We start from the raw sequence: 17,658 nt of genomic DNA on the forward strand, positions 1-17,658 counted from the left end.
CCAGAAGTCTTAAGATCCTGTGGAGGGTGTTGTGGGTAGCTGGCGAGTGTCAGCCGACCCTGCACCCCAGCTGCCCCGGTGCTTTTCTGACCGGAAGAGGCTTGTGGCCCTATCGTGGAATGGTTTCTGATTAAAGTTTATAGCTTTTTTTTTCAAAAGCCTCAAGAGAGTAACATGAACTTGGCTATTAATTACTAGCCCTGTTGTGTTAATCTTTGACCTTGAAGATGAATTTTATATCTACCTGCCTTAGAATTTCCTTTCATTGATCAATGTGGGTGGGAGTCAACCCTTTAATGATCCAGAAATGGCTTGTGTTAGCTTTTCATGACTACAATATAATATCTGAGATTATCAGTTTATACAAATAAAAGTTTGCCTGGCTCACAATTTTGGAGGTCTCTGCCAATAGCCAGATAAACTCATTGCTTTAGAGTTTATATCAGGGCAGCACTTCATATAGGAATTACATTGGTGGGGGAGCAGAGAGGAAACAGAAAGAAAGCCTGGTGTGCATACTGCCATCATGGGTGTGTCCCTCTGTGACAGAAGTCTTTCAACCATGCCCCATCTCTTAAAGATGCCACAACTCCCTCACAGCATCATGGACCATTTAACAAGGCGCTAACACTGGAGCTTAGGGGATCCTTTCCACAGAGTGACTTGCCTAGTCTGAGTTTCCTTGTCAGTTACTGACTAGAGTGTCCTTATAGGATCCAGGAGTTATAAGTTGTCCGTAAATCTATGCTTGTTTCCACACCAGTAGTATTTAATATAATATGTTTCTTACCCTGTGTCTTCGGATCTAAATGCAGGATTTACACTATCCGTTATGCCTTAAACACTTATTATATAAAAATGAAAATAATGCAATAATAATTTTTTATTTACTGATCATATAGATTTGAGTTTCTTCATCTGAATTTGTCTATTGTTATCTCCAGTCAACATTCTGGACTGAACACATTGATTAGTAAAGTCGTGAGCTACAGTGAACCTTTAGTGTTAAGGTTACTGAAAGTTTAGCAAATCTTGGGGATTCACCCAGCTAGATGTTATACCAAATGATTCTAGTTAATTTTACTTAAGATTTTTAGAAAGGGGGGAAAAATGTGCTGGAGAATTTTAGTCCCTCATTGCCTCCTGTCTGAAGATTTCATTAATGTGTCCCTAAGAGAGATTTACAGATACTGAGCCTTGCTTAAACCAAAACTCAAATGTAAAATGTTTTATAGGTGAGCAGAAGAATCCTAAGCTTTTTTCCATGATAACAGTGAAGTCTAATCGAAACTGCATGGTATAAAACCACATGGTATAAAACCAATCAGTACCCTGTAATTTATTCTACTTCCACCTATTGTATCATCGTTGTTCCAAAAACTAGAAAAAACAAATTACTTGTGAGTCTGATTTGCTGATCACATCCCAAGAAAAATGCTACAGACCTAGCTTCTGCTGCCTCCATCTGTCCTTAACACTTCCCCTGGTGTTTCACATAAATTCATAGCAATCCCATAGACTTGACAATAGAAATATGCATGAAGTTTTTGAAAATTGTAGTACAGTCTATGAGTTGGTTAAGTTATGACAGCCATTCCATGAAAAGTAAAACAGGTCATGATTAGTAGCCTCCTTAGAGAGTCTCTGACCTCACAAAAGTTGGCTGCTATTAGTTGTGATGATAAATCCCAGGGCAAGGATTAAAATGTTCTTCCGTGGCATACCACAATTGACTGTTTCAGAGACCTGGGAAGGCCCAGGCTGACTGATGTTTAGCTAATAAACCGGAAACATTCCTGTTTTGAACTTAGATATCTTCCGGAGGAATCCTATTAACTGGTTTGTACTAAAACTAACCATTTCGGCTCCTAATTAATAAAGTTTTAATCCTCAATTAGTCTTGCCTTAAATTTAAATTTTCATAGTAGGAAATATATTTACTATCACAACTAAGAGTGTGTTCCATACAATACACACACACACACACACACACACAAATGTGTAAAAATGTACAGGCTTCATGAAAGATGTCTGGTTCTAGACAGCAGAGACATCTCCCTGGGGTGGAAAGGTTAGGAGAATACCTGGATACTGTGTGGGAGGGCCACTCCTACTGTCTAGGATGGCTTTGAGTGTGTGGACCAGGCAGATGTTCACAGTGTAGCTGGATGTAGACATTCTTTTCTAAATATATGAAGACAATAGAGGCAAACTCTACTGCAAGTGCTGTGTAATTTAATTGAAAGAAAATTGAGTTAGAGAACACTTAAGAGATGCCATGAAAATATTTTGAGCTTCAGAGCCTACATTGTGGAGCGCAGAAGGGCTGTATGGTTTTCAGCATTTGGGGATTTGCCACGGAGTGATCATGTTAAATGGAGGAGGCAAGAGAAAAGTCCAGAGCCTTCTGCAAATTCAGCCCAGTCATGGCTGGATCTGGATGTCAGCTATTCCCAGCCTTTTTTACGGCTTTCCTCCTTTAGGGAAGTTCTAGTTTCCTTTGTCCCTTGCAGTTCTAAGTACCACACATTAGCCTCACAGGAGTCCTCATTTAAGACCACAGGGACACTTGTGCAGGTAAGCTGTGGGGACCAAGTTCTACCTTCCCCATAACTCAAACTTTCTGTGTGCCCGGTCTAAGCCTCAGTCTATGTGGTGACAGGTGGGGCTCATCTCGATGGTAGGATTTGGCCACTTCAGCATAAGGGATGTGTACTGTAACAAAAGGAAGGTGGTGGAGAGCTGACTGGTTTGTATGTTTGCACTGTCGAGGCAATGATATCAATAAAAGTTAACATGTATTTAGTGGCTTTTTCTATGATGGGTCCTATGCCAGGTGGTTCAATGTGAATTACCTCATTTCATAATAGGACAGAGTATTTCCTGTTGCTAGCTACTTTTCTTCAAGAACTCTTGTGGTTGAGGTCAGTAATTGAGAAGGTGGGTGGGAAGGGGTGTGGGAGGTTGTCAGGGAGACGGGAGGTATGAAGTCATCTTTTGGGAGAAGGGAGAAAGGTTAAGTAGAACAGGACAATATACAGCACTCATTTGAGCTTGGTGATATTGCATTTCAATGGAAGCTGATGATTTCTGAAGCCTTTGTCTCTTCTTCCTTCACATGGTGATGCAGAGACCTAGAAAGGTGGAGTTGGTGGCATAAGGGGGGGGGGCGGCATTCTGTGGTTAAACCGAAGAACAAAGGAGTGAAGAGTAGTTTGCAAAGAGTTTCTAAGTGTGGTACGTGAGCGCTGGGTAAGGAGAGGAGCCAAGTGGGGGCTGATGGGCTACAGAGGACGTCAGTGAGCAGGGAGAGATGGAAAGACAGGAAGTAGCCTTTGGAAAGCTTCGGCACCAGCAGAATCTCTAGTTGGGACATGGGTAAAGAGGAATCAGAAAAGCAGGTCTGAAGAGGACCAGAAGGAAGGAGTGGTGTGGCGGGCAAACAACTGCCAGGGCAAAGCTTGAAGCAGGTTAACTCTGCTAACACTGGAATTCCAGGCCAAGTTAAACTCAGAGTTAAAGCAATGTTAGAAAAAATAAACAAGACCTTGGCAGAGGGAAGCAAGGAGAGGGGGATGGGAATATAAATCCAGTAGAAGAAATGCCAAGATAGTTTGGGAAGTGACTGTCATGGTGTTCGAGGGAAATGAAGTATGCCCACCGAACCCTCTCCTGGCCCTGCAGTGTAAGGAGTGGGGTTTAATAAACATACATATAAGTTCTCTTTTAGACTTCCCTTAACCACAATTCAGAGACAGCTGTGCCCATGCAAAGAAATGCTTCCTGGAAAGAGGTGAAAGGACCATTCCAGGAAGAGATGGGGCCATTACTGACCAGACTTTCTAAGTGACAGAGGAAGGAATCAGGAACAAGAAAATGAAATTAGTCTGGATTAGATGGAATCAGATAGTTATAACCATTTACAGCTATATGGTCTGCCTTTAAAAAATGAAATATGGGGAGGGAGTAGGACGCCTGGCGTCCAGCAGTAGTTCAAGTAAAAGCTAACATGGACCATCTGACAGACACAACCACTAGCACATGCAGAACTAAGTGAAGGAAGAGGCATTTCTCATTTGCACATGGATGGAGTCAGCCAAACTTTTCTTCCCTCTTAAATTTCCTGCAGCCATTAAGCCACTGCCTCTGATGGGGATTTTCCCCCAGATGAAGTAGTTGGATCAACATGAACTCAAAAGCAAGTTCAGGAGACAGCTACCAGCATTATTAATGGTAGGGTAGGACAGACTGCGTGTGTACCCCTCAGGAGAAAAAAATGGTTTGAAAGATGAGCCACAAACATTAAGCCAATGTTGCACAGAAAGTGCTAGAAACTGTAGCAGGGAACTAATGAGAAATATTTAGTATGAGAAATACAAGAATTTGAGGAAATAACACACTAAATAGGTTAAGATGTGAAATGGATACAGCTGAAGAAGGCATGGCAACCTCAAATCTCAGCCTGAGAAACAATTGCTGTTTGAGTCCTAAGTGTCCCCCAAAGCTTGATCTTCTATGTGTGGCAGTATTTGGGCAGTAGTAAGACCTTTCAGAGCTGAAGATTCATGGAAAAAGCTTTGACCACTGGAGACATGCTCTGTAGGGAACTGGAACTTTGGCCCTCTTCTCTGCTTCTTGATCCCTTTTAAGTTCCTGTTCTCTGTCACGTGCCTCTGCCATAGGTGACGTATATGACAGTCACAAAGATAATAAGAGTCAGTAGACCATGGACTGAAACCTACCATGAAATGCTCCTGAGTAAGCCATTTCTCTTAAAATTGCTTTATGTGGGTCTTTTGTCTCAGTGACAGAAAGGGAATCCAGAAATTCACAAGTTAGCCAGGATGGAAAAGAACAAGTGTTAAGACTTCAAGTTCAGCTGTGGATCATTGAGAATGGCTGAAATAAAAATTAGCAACAATATCAAAGTCTACACAGCATGGTGAGAATGTAGAAAATTAAGACACTGCTGGTGGAATGCAAAGTGTGTGAGTCAATATGCCAAAGTTTATAAAAACTCCAGTGCTCAACCATATACCCTAGGAGTGGTACTCCTTGGCTTCTATCCCAGAGAAATGAAAATTTACATTCCCATAAAATATCTACACAAATGTTTATAGCAGCTTTACTCACAAGAGCTCAAAACTGACAGTAAACCTCTGTCTATCAATCGGCGAGTGGTTGAATGAGCTGTGGCTTATCACAGCCTGTGCTATGAAATTCTACTCAAGAATGAAAAGGCATAAGTGAGTGATGGATGTCTGGGTGAGTGGTAAAGGCATTATGCTAAGTGAAAGAAAATTATTCTAAAAGAGATATATGTAGTTCCATCTACATGATATTCCAGAAATGACAAAATTAAAAAGGCATATATTTACATATAAATTATAGACATATATATGTCTTTATAATTTTAAAATATAATTCTTAGGAGTTAGGGAAGAGAAAGATGGCAGGGAATTGTTGTTATTCTTATTAGTGATTGAATGTTTCAATACCTTCAGTTTGGTGTGATTATATCACCTTCTGCATGAGATCACTGTCATAGAATTGTGAATGTATTTTTAAAACCAGTACATGTAAAATTTTGTGATGTCCAAGTAGAGTTAACTATGCCATTCAGTTTCCTATTTTCATAATGTAATATAAATATATAAGACAACACCAGTAAGCAGAACCCTTTCCCCAAAAGGATGATCCATGTCAAAAGAATGCTCCATGGTCATACTATGAAAGCAACAAAATCATAACTGCTTATGGATAACTAGAAATCACACATGCTTGATATAAATCACACATACTAACTAAGCAATGCTTGGCTTCAAATGACATCTGTTCTCTTGGAATTTTTTTATGTCTTCCAGAGAAACTTTATTGCATGGTTCTCTTCATTTAGTTTATTCTTAGTGGTTTCATGGTGTCCACTATTGCAACACATAGACTATTTTCCCCTTAGCTTCTCATGGACAGGGTGTGTGTGAAACTTCATTTTTGTGTGTTCACTTGAATCTTGTGTTTTACTAAACAGTAGATATAGTCATAGTTTCCATTCTTCCTTCCCTTGACAGAGTAAAACCCTGAAGTGGAAGCATCATTTCCATTCACACCTCAGTAGCCAAATACTTAGCATGTGGCAGCAACTAGCTGCAAGGGAGTCTTGGAATTAACATTTTTACTGCCAGCATATGCCCGGTTAGAATACTAGAGACAGATAACAAACTCTGCAAGATAGACATGCTTCATCCCTTTAACTTATTAATGTTCTAAAAAATTATCACAATGTTTTTTTTCAACATTAAATCATCCTCATTTCTGAATAAATTCCACACGGGCATGAAAACTGTCTTAATGTACTACTGGATCCTATTTGGGAGAGCTTGATTTTGAAGTTCCATATCTGTATATATTTAAAATGTTTGTTGGTGCAGAAAGCAGTAATAACTGAGTTTGTGTGGTACTTCACTGTTTTAAAATCATTTCATACACATCTTGCTTGAGAATTGATAGCAATTAGAAGCTGACTACATTTTTTAAATGAACTATTTTAAGTGTATAAGTAGAAAATATTTACAAATGAATGATTGCCTAAATCCTAGAGAGCTAAGAATAAGACAGAGTAAAGCATGGATGGGGGAAATGGGGAGGATAAAGAAATGTTTACACCACCCCAGGGTGCATGGGAAGAAAGGCACCAAGCTCTATGCAGTGTTTTGGATTCTGCTGGGGTCCTAGATATTTCACTAATGCAATGATTAAACAGCCTCACTGGAGGCTGTACGTAAAGGCTTTCTCATCATTAAACACTCACAGGCTTGATAAGCTTTGGATTCCTGATGCACACACATATATCAAATGAGACCATGGCTGTCAAGTGCTGCTGTACACAGAGAAAGTGCTAAAAATGCATGGTGCATCTGCCAAACGAGCACTGTCTGTCCTGCTCACACGTTATTAGCTCTAACTGAAGAGGTTTTTCAGAATATACAGAGATCACAATAGCAATCACTCACCACTCCAAAGCCTGAGGTACATTGGGAGGAACATAGTTGTTAGGCTGAGGCAATTTTACGGAGGAGACATTTGGTGTGAAAGCACCTAGAAGTTACAGTAAACACAGAACTACCCAGCTTGGTCTGTGTGGATTTTACTCATACAAAATCTGCTCTGTGTGTGTCACTTCCGTGGCCTATAAGTCCATGCACCTCACAGATATAAAGTGTATCTGCAGAGCAGCATTTAACCCCAGGGACTGTGCCTGTGGTTGCTCAGCAAGCCTTGCCACACCTCACCAGCTCCTGCTTTTCTCCTTTCCTGGCTCTTGTACACCCACAGTTAAACTTCGGCTGCAGGTATTCATCTGGGATGAATTAATGATCTGGGGAGAGTATGACTGCTCACATCAGGGCATGTCTCCTTCAAACTAACTCCTCAAATGGCTTCTTGGCCTGGATTTTGTGCACTTATCAGAAATACTTCATCCAAGTGCAGTTAACTATACACCAGTTTGGGGGTTTTGGTTGGTTGGTTGGTTTGCTTGCTTGCTTGCTTGCTTGCTTGCTTGCTTGCTTGCTTGCTTGCTTTGTTTTGTTTTGTTTCAAGATACTTTAGACACACAATTTACTTTTTTATTCTGTATATATATATGCTTGCATGAATTTATGTGCAATGTGTGCATTCATTCAAAAGTCCACAAAGGCTAGAAAAACACATCAGATCCCTTGGAACTGGAATTACAAGCAACTGTGAGGCCCTTCTGGGGGTGCCAGGAACTGAACTCAGATCCTCTAGAAAAGCAGAAAATGCTCTTAATCACTGAGCATTCTCTCAAGCCCCAAGGCATCCAGTTTTCAATAACTATTCCCGTTGTGATAATCCCAAATCCTCAGTATAACTTTACTCTACACGGTATACAGTCTAAAGTACAAGGAGAAATACTTTGAGAATTTCACCCTTTTCTTCATTATCATCCCTGGAAGTTATTACAAATCTCAGAGATGAGTAAGGTTCCTGTCCAGGCGAATGGGCCAGCTGCATCACCATGTTTGATTTTCCTTTTCAGACGTTGTTGTATGTCCTGAAGTCCCCACAGTTGCAGAGACAATGAGCACTCACTACACACTTAGGTTTAAAACAAACAGTTTAAAATAGTTAATTATACCCTGCAGAAAGAGAAAAATGTTTTTCTCAGATCCCTGGGAAAAGATAATGAATAATTTAGAGCTTTGCAGCATCCAAAACTTTCAGTGCCTATTTCTAAAGTGCCACACTGGATTAAAGCGCGCTGTCTGTTGCCAGAGAGCAAGTCTTAATGACTACACTCTATGGCCTCTCAAGCATGAATTCCTAATAGGAAAATTGTAGTCTGGAGACAGGGTGAATAACGCCAGGGCGTTCAGACCTCCAGGTAGGAAACAGGTTAAAAGCTTTAAGACTAAAAGCCTGGGGCAGGCTCAGCAAAAAGTAGGTCAGCCTCACAGAAAACACAGAGCACAAAATAAAGCTGAGAATTTAGGAGGGAACTAAATCACACTCTAATCTCCATCCTTTCTATTTACCCATTAAGAGAGCTGAATAAATACTGTTTGTTACCAAACCACATTTGGTTGCTAAAGATATAAATATGGGAAGTAAAACTATATGGTTTAGAAAAGCTGTTTTAAATGAGTACTTCTGTGATCTTGAATGGGAACAAACCTTTTAAACCAAAACTGGAGGCAATTAAGGGATATATTAATTTGGCTATTAAAATATAAATTTGTTCTTACCTGGGTGTGGCAAGCCTCTTAATTTACCTCCACATCCTGTCTTTCCAAATCTCTAATCTAGAGCTTTAAATAAGAGGGCCTAAAGAATATAAAATAGAAACTCATAACCCTCTCTCCAGTACTCACATATCTCCAAAATAACTGCAGCTCTGGGATGAGCCCCACCCCCCTAGCCAGCTTAGTCCAGAGTACAAAGAAGATCATATTTTCATAGAGTCAAAACCGGGGAGCAGCCTTAATCCCTCACAAAACCCCAGACCACATGTAGCCATTAGCCAGAACAAACACACATGAGAAGGGGCTACCAGACTGTCAGTATATTCTGACAAGTTCAAATTCAAACCATCAGCTTTAGGAATTCTTTATTATTATTATTATTATTATTATTATTATTATTGGATATTTTATTTATTTACATTTCAAATGTTATCCCCCTTCCCAGCTTTCCCTCCACAAGCCCCCTATCCCACCCCCTCTCCCTGCTTCTATGAGGGTGCTTCCCTACCCACCTTACCACCCTAGCATTCCCGTATGCCGGGGCATCAAACCTTCACAGGACCAAGGGCCTCTCCTCCCATTGATGCCAGATAAGGCCATCCTCTGCTATATATGCAGCTGGAGCCATGGGTCCCTCCATGTGTATTCTTTGGTTGGTGGTTTAGTCCCTGGGAGCTCTGGGGGAGGGGTCTGATTGGTTGATATTGTTATTCTTCCTATGGGGTTGCAAACCCCATCAGCTCCTTCAGTCCTTCCCCTAACTCTTCCATTGGGGTCACATAGCTGTTTCCATTCGGTTGAGTAAAATAAGCAGAAAATACCTCTGAGACCATTGTATCAGTTAGACAACCCTGTTGGAGCTCTTTAGGAATCCCTGGCTTTGTTTGCTTGGGTTCTCACGTGTGTGTGTGTGTGTGTGTGTGTGTGTGTGAAAATTGCTTTAAAATATGGCACTCAGGATCTGTAATTGAGTGTTTATGGTGTACACAACAAGGGGAAAGAAAGAGAGCACTGTGGTTGGGAGCTGGGCATTTGACTTCTTGCCATTGAGTGGAAACTCCTTTCGCTCTTTTCGGGGGATCTATGGAAGGATCCACTCTGACGAGATTCAGGGCAGCACCTTAGACAGTAGAATTTCAACTTAGGCAGTGTATGTGTGTGTGTGTGTGTGTGTGTGTGTGTGTGTGTGTGTGTGTGATGAGGGGTGTGTGTATGTGTTTCGTGTGATTGTATATGTGGTGTGTGTTTGTGTGTGGTGTATTTGTATGTGTGTGTGGTGTATGTGTGAGTGGTGTGTGTCTGTGTGTGTGTTTGTTGTGTGTGGTGCATAGTGTGTGTACATGTGGTGTGGTATATGTGTGATATGTGTGTATGTGTGTGAAGGGTGTGTGATATGTATGTGTGGTATGTATGGTGAATGTGTGTCTGTAGTGTGTGTGTATGATGGTATGTGTGTGTGTATGTGTGAGTGTGTGTGAGTGTGTGTGAGAGAGAGAGAGTGTGTGTGTGTGAGTGTGTGTGTGTGTGTGTGTGTGTGTGTGTGAGTGTGTGTGTAACAGTGGGGGCTACTAGATATTTGAGCTTTAGATAAGATTCCTGGATGTGAAAGATTTTGTTAGATTTGGGATTCAGGGGGGAACATTGAGTCAGGTTGAAACAGCTTCCATGGCAGGGGCTCTGAGAAGTGCTTGGGGCTCCTTAAAGGAAAGGGGAGATTCAATATCCTGTGTTTGATGGCGGTCCTTAATACATGTTTACAGTCAGTCTGTTTCTGGATCAGTGACGATAATGGGAAAGGCACAAAGTGACCTTTAATCCTCAAGACCAAATTACTGTAGTTTGGGGAATTGTCAATCAAACTGATGGCACTTTACAAAATGGCATAGCCCTGGCTAACAGGAAGCAATGCCGTCACTTAGAAGTGCCCTCCCAAACCTTTCACTCTGATTACCTCCCCTCACCCAACCCTCATTGCCCGCTTCCTTGCCCCTCTCGCCACAGGTGTAGAAGACATCGTGGCTATAATGATTCCTGAGCCCAAAGGGAAGGAGATAGTGAGCCTGCTGGAAAGGAACATCACCGTGACGATGTACATCACCATCGGCACCCGGAACTTGCAAAAATATGTGAGCCGCACGTCGGTTGTGTTTGTCTCCATCTCCTTCATTGTCCTGATGATCATTTCTCTGGCATGGCTGGTCTTTTATTATATCCAGAGGTTTCGGTATGCAAATGCCAGGGACAGGAACCAGGTGAGTAGCTCATTAAGAAAAGCATGGCTCTGTAAACTCAGTGCAAACCACACGTGTCAGGGTATAAACTTTGTAGCTCACAAGTCACAGGATTACAAGTGTCTTCTGACCCCGCCCCACACATGCTAACTTCTGTTGTGCTTAGGCATTTGAATTGTGATGTTTTGCTGATGTCATTTTAAGGTGTTGATGAGTTATCCCCACTCCCACCCACTGATCATTTTAAACAATTGCTTCTTTAAGCATAAATGGGATGGAAGGAGAACGGGGGACAGGCAGAAGCCTAAATGTTACTAACAGTGACAACCTGACTTCAAAAGAACCAGGATTTCCATCTTGAGAACATAAGTGGGGCGGAAAAAGATTTTTTTTTTTAAAAAAAGCTGTGTTTAAAGCAGTTAATCTTTGAACATATATACATCATATACAATGTGGATGTTGCACAATGGGATGCAGAGAAAAACAATTTCCTTCCATGTGAGTGCTAACTGGGTAATTCTACTCCACAAAGTATCTTCTCGGGATATTTTACACATGTCTACATGCATATATATATACATATATATATATGCATATACATATATGTAAAATATGGAGTTTCTTCATCTTGGAGATTAATGATCATTGCAACACAAAATCAAACAGCCTTCTCATTTCTCAGGAGCACCTAGCACTTCACTGCCTATGTATGTCATATTTATTAATCCGTATTTATAATCATAAACTAAAATTACTAATGAACATGTTTCCTCTTTCAAATAAGACATATACACGTGATACTTAACACACTTTTTAATATATCTATGAAGTAAATTCTAGAAGTTTAGTTGCTAAGACTATATGCATTTAAACTATGATGACTGTCATTCTGTCTTCCAAAAACTATTGAACCAATTTATAATTCAACCAACAATATTTAAAAGTAGTTTGCTGAGAGCATTAAGTCAAGGCAAAGGTACTTCACTCCAAACCTAAAAACCTGAATTTAATCCTTAGAATCCACAGAGCACATAGAGAGAACTGACTCCCACAAAGTGCTCCTCTCAGGACAAGTACACACATATGTGCACACACACACACTCAGAGAGACAGAGATATGGACACACATACACAAATTAAAAGAAAAGAAACCAGCTTTCTATATCCTTACCAAAGGAACGTTACAGCTTTTTATTGTAATTCAATGAATAGTATTACTCTTTTTGTTTTGCTTCATTCCTGTGATTTGGGGGACTGGCACCCTGACCTTGCACGTCCTAAGCAAGCAGCCCACCACCATGCTTCATTTCCAGCCATGGCATCACACTTGTAAAATTATAAATAAAGCTAAAACATTTTCAAGTGCAGTGTAAAATACTGAGTTTCTGTGAAGTACCTGCTTCTGTGATCTGATGTTTCTTCAGTTGAGCTATTGGAAACTTTCTCATTGGTGTGTATCCGATGTTTATTGGTCAAGGAAATTAACCAGACTTTTATAATATGGGATTGCATTCCTCCCAGAGATCCATCATCTTTGACTTTATTTGTGGTGCTTTAATGCATGAAGATTTGTTGTTGTTGTTGTTAAGTAACTGAGTCAATCCAGTTTTGAATATGTCACTGCAGCTGGTATAATTAGATCTTCTCCAAGCCAAAACTTTAGAAAAGCATTCTCTCTTCCTCTACCTCATCTTACTTCCTTTTTCTAATTAAGTCTTACTGAGCTTTTCATTACAAAGAATGAAGCAGAGGTGCAACATTTTCTATGGTGGCCCGCCACTCTCTTAGTGGCCTTTGTGGATAATTACCCTTCCACTCACAGGCAGTGGCCTCCTTTAACAGTAGTAAAGACCCTTGACACTGACCCTGTTTCAGCGTTCTCTCCCAGAGCCTTCCTGCTCCAGTATCCTGTCATTTCAAGAACCACAGGGCTGCTGCACGCCTCACATCTGTCCCTGTTGGTTGCCTCTGTGACAATATCTTCCCTGTGTTTGTGTTATAGCCGCCTTCACACTTCTAGAGTCCCTTAGAAGAAGCTCATGACTGTGACGGTGAATCTCCTCTAAGTACAGCTGTGTTTCTCCTTTCTCTTGACTCTTTAGGCTCCAGGCCTGCTGTTAAATTATCGCTGTCAGTCTGACATAGTCTTCATGTGCTGTTCATCGGTGTTTAATCATTAGGTGCTGGTTTCATTGTTTTTAATTTTAAACATACTCTTTGATTTCACTAGCATATCTAATAATCCCTCTGAATAAACAAGACTGGCATGGCGAGATATCCTCTCTTCCAATAGAGTTTAAGGGAATGTTCCCAATTTAATGAGACTTTAAAAGTAATTTTCCACCATATTATTTCCCACTCCGTTTTATAGGTCGAAATATTTTCTCCTGTTACAAAACATTTAACTTTGTAAATGTCAACTTAGCCCAACTTTACTGAGATTTTGGTCAAGTATGGATATTTAATTGTTGATAGTGGTTCCTAGGAAGTGGCATCCATCCTTACAGTCATGCTGGTAGCTGGATGACTATGGGCAAGTTCAATTCTGTGTTCCCACTAAATATTCTGCAGCAGTAATGCTTATAGTACCAGTTAGACACAAGGTAATGAACATGGATGGGTCCCACTGGCTCCTATAAGGTTCCATATAAAGTAATGTACATTGGTTACGTAAAAGATAGCCACCTGCTAATTAGATAGCCTAAATAAAAACATGAGGTTTAGTGCCCATGAATAATCTAAACAGCCAATTCGTACTTAAGGCAAGAATAAAACTTTAAGCTGTGAACTAGTTAAGCCTTGAGTCAGTTGTATAATCTTTTCCATCACTCTGGCTTCTGCAGATAGAGAGCCCATACCCATCTAGGCCCATGCATGCTCTGTGAAATATTTGTTAAGTTTCCTTGAGTTTCAGTATGCTATCACCAAGGGATCTTGTTAAAAGTTAGCCTTGTTTCCTGATCAGTGTAAATGCTACATTTTTAGCCCTTTTTAAGGATGGAATAAGAACTTAGGGAAAAAAATATCTTTTGATAGGCAGTGTTCCACTCCGTTGAACAGAATGTCACAGCTGTGCAAGCTGTATCTATAAAAAGCTGCACGTTGACTTAAATCATTTATTTTTATTAAGGCATCACTGGCCTTTAGAAGAAGTGAGCCTTTGGTTCTTTATAGGATCTCAGCCTGGGATAAAACAGGACAGGAGTTCATGTCACATCGGGAAACTTTCTGCCTCCGGGTATTTGAAAAAGGACTGGGCTGGAATTAGCCTGTTTTAGGTGTCCACTGGGCTTCTTGGAGTTTATAATTTAAAAATAAAAATTCTCAGCATCATACACAACAATGATGCTTCCCATGCCGTACTGTACATAGAGATGGTCATCCCAGAGCAGCTGTCTATGGAACGAGGTTCACTGGGTATTCACAGCAAGGCCTTTTGGATGAAGATGCAGAGGTTAAGAACTACAAAGGAGAGTGGGGAAGAGACTTGGCTACTGTGCTGTGCTTCTTGAGATAGGTTGGAAGCTGAAGGCCCCAGCTCAGGAATCAGAATGGGTCAAACATTGGATGATACCCAGCATCGTGAACTTGCATGAGCTGTTTCTCCTGCCCAGGTCCAGGTTTCCTCAAATGTAAGGGCAGCATGATGGCATGCCAGGCCTGGGGTCCTGCTATGAGAACCAAACAAGAACTATGTGGCATTGTCAGAAGGATGTCACTACAGTCACTTTTAACGGACAGAGAAAAGAATTCTTGGAAAATAACATTTAAGTGTGAAAAGCTTGTTTCTTACACATGTAAGTCTGAATATGAGGTTTGTCTTTCCCACTTTTCTCTAGAATTACAAGAAAAGGAAGTTTATAGATATACGATCCAGCGAATACACAGCCGTGGCATCAAAGCAGAACAGACATCAAGGCCCTTCCTGAAAACAAAAACACATTTTTAAAAATATCACTGTCAAAGAAAAATCTATTAGGTCTTTAGATTTTTGTTTGTTTGGTTTTTGTTTTATTTTGTTTTGGAAACTAATATTTTACACAGCACTTTAAACATTTCGAACAATAATGTATAGGCAGAGTAAAAAAAAAAAATAACTATGAGGGCTAGAGAAATGGCTCAGCATTTCCAGAGGTCCTGAGTCCAATTCCTAGCAACCACATGGTGGTTCACAACCCTCTGTAATGGGATCTGATGCCCTCTTCTCGTATATCTGAAGATAGCTATAATGTACTCATATACATAAAAATTAAAATTATTCTTTAATAAAATAATAACAACAATGAAGTGAGAGGTGTGCATTTCAGAGTAGGTTCATTTTCTTTCCACACCAAATCCCCTTAGCAATTATACCGCATATCCTGTGAGTGCCTCCAGAAATGCTGTGTATGTATAAATATGTTTTAGTTCTTTTCACATTTGTTACATAGACAAAGGCTCTGCCTCACAGCTTGTATTAGCGTGGCAGCAATAAGAACACCCAACAGACATGAGGCCTCTAAAGGAAGGGCCACAGTTACTGTGGACAGTGGTGGGTTTGAACTTCAGTGTCATAAAAACACTATGTATGAGGTCAGATTTTAGCACTGTGTGAAGTTCTTGTAGACCCAATGCAGAACATAAAATTCATCTGCCTTTACACCTGTTGTTCTATCCCATGCTGAAGGGGGAAAGAAACCCCATTTTTTCCTTTTATACTTTCACTCAACTGAGAATGCTCTGCCCCAAACATAGGGGTCTCTCTCACATTAACCAATTCCCCATCCCCCTACACTCTAACTCCATTTTGGCAATAAAGTCAGACCCCCCCAAGATAAAATAGTCCCGCAAAACTGCACTATTCTAGATGTGTGTCAAGTCTAAGTTACATACATTTTCCTCTGGATGACAGAGTGTACATCGGCAAGCTCTTGACTTAATGTTTATCTCTTAATTCTAAAACTTACAGCTGGGTGGGAGACAGCCTGGTGAGAAGGACAGAACGGAAGGCAGGATGTAGAACTTTTTATCCTGTCTGAGAGGGACAGCTTCCACATGCTGCCAAACTGGGAGTTCTCTGAGACCTGTTTGGGATGCAAGGAGGTTTCATTACCTATGTGGGAAGGAAGGGGTATGGATTAAGTCATTATTCATTGTTGATAGACTCAACCTTCAGCCTCTCTTCAGAGAGAGAGGGAGAGAGAGAGAGAGAGAGAGAGAGAGAGAGAGAGAGAGAGAGAGAGAGAGAGAGAGAGAAGGTTTATTTCCAATACATCACATAGTCAAGGTCTCTGCCCACACAGAACTTGTGTTGTAAGAGTATCAGCTGTACTCAGAGCATATGAGGGTAGAGGGCAGGTCTACACATACCACACCTCTAACCACAAAGTTCTGAGGTGGCCAGCCCCATCCTTAGGGACTTTCTGAAAATCACCTTGTTAATACAAAGCCAGGGTGACTGCAAGGTGCTTGTTTTGAATAACAGGACTGGTTCACACTGCCACACCCATCACTGAATTGCAGGGATTTAGGGACCTCTCAAGGGGAACTAAGATAAAGAACAAAATGTAAGGAACAAAATGTGTGTTTCTTATTATATACCACAATATCCTACAGTCTAATTATTAACTCACAGTGTGTTCTCAAGAGGGCTCCACTTTGACTCAGAAGTCATACAGCTATAGTATGTTCGAGAGAAACAGGAATCATGGGTGTAACTGGCTCAATTTCAAACATCTACTACAAGTGGGGAATGCAGGAGAGGCCCAGTGGGGTTGGTTTGAGCAACTGTATTTGACAACATTGAATTTAGAAGCTTATCAGCTATTGGAGCAGAAATGCCCTGGGAGTTTTTTCACTACAAGCCTGCATTTCAAGAGAGAAGTCAGAGATAGCTATAGGAGTGTGGGAAACATCAGTTTACGGGTACCACTTAATCATTAGAAGTGTGGGGCTCACCTGAAGAGTGGATACTTGGGACAAGAGGTCCTGAGCCTGGACTATTCTAATGTGGCTTGGTATCTTCCCCAGTCTCTCCACTATTGATGCTGTTACAATGATGCAAAGCAATGTGTTTCTTCACTCATCATAAAGGTCATGGCCAGAACAACACTAATGTAAGAAAAGTTAAAGAAGTCAACATTGCAACTAGACATCATCAATTTGCATCGGTCTTCCATTGAAAGCCAAAGGACCTGGGGGATAATGTCCATCATTGTCCTTAGGGTCAGTAAGGAATGGAGAGCTACATAAAAGTGTGACCGAGCAAACAGGGGTTTGCTCCACCCGGTGGTGGACTGAGTGAGGCCAGCAGTGCCAGCCTCCTCAGATTCATCCTAGATTGTCTCCTATGCTGCATTCCTTTCTCCCATGTAAAGCCAGACCTCTCAGATGTGAGGGCTTTCAGAGAAGAGGAGCAAACGTGACCTTTGCAGGTCTCATATTTATTTGGGTCTTTGTGAAAGGGGCACCTCTAGCTCCTATGACTCACCTCAGAAAAGAGGAATTATGATTTCTGTGACTTATTTCAGGGGAACAGAAAATGTTCCATGTGAAACTTTACTTCTGAAACTGTTTCTGGGACCATCAAGTGTCCTTTTGGCCAAAGAACTGAGCACATCAAAGAACAAGCCATGCTTGTGGGTACAGTGTTCTGAGCCCAACACCACATCTTGCTATCCTAAGTT

General features: G+C 40.9%; 1 protein-coding gene across 2 annotated transcripts in view; it reads left to right on the top strand.

Annotated features, from left to right (window-relative positions):
* Rnf150 (ring finger protein 150) overlaps nucleotides 1-17,658 on the top strand; it is a 208,859-nt gene that overhangs the window by 116,219 nt on the left and 74,982 nt on the right. For both annotated transcript variants that reach the window (XM_029480588.1, XM_021170854.2), the window contains exon 2: nucleotides 10,764-11,014. In XM_029480588.1, the coding sequence (XP_029336448.1) occupies nucleotides 10,764-11,014 (251 nt within the window). The remainder of the gene's footprint in view (nucleotides 1-10,763; nucleotides 11,015-17,658) is intronic.

Source organism: Mus caroli, chromosome 8 (assembly GCF_900094665.2).
Source record: "Mus caroli chromosome 8, CAROLI_EIJ_v1.1, whole genome shotgun sequence".
NCBI classification, from domain to species: Eukaryota; Metazoa; Chordata; class Mammalia; order Rodentia; family Muridae; genus Mus; species Mus caroli.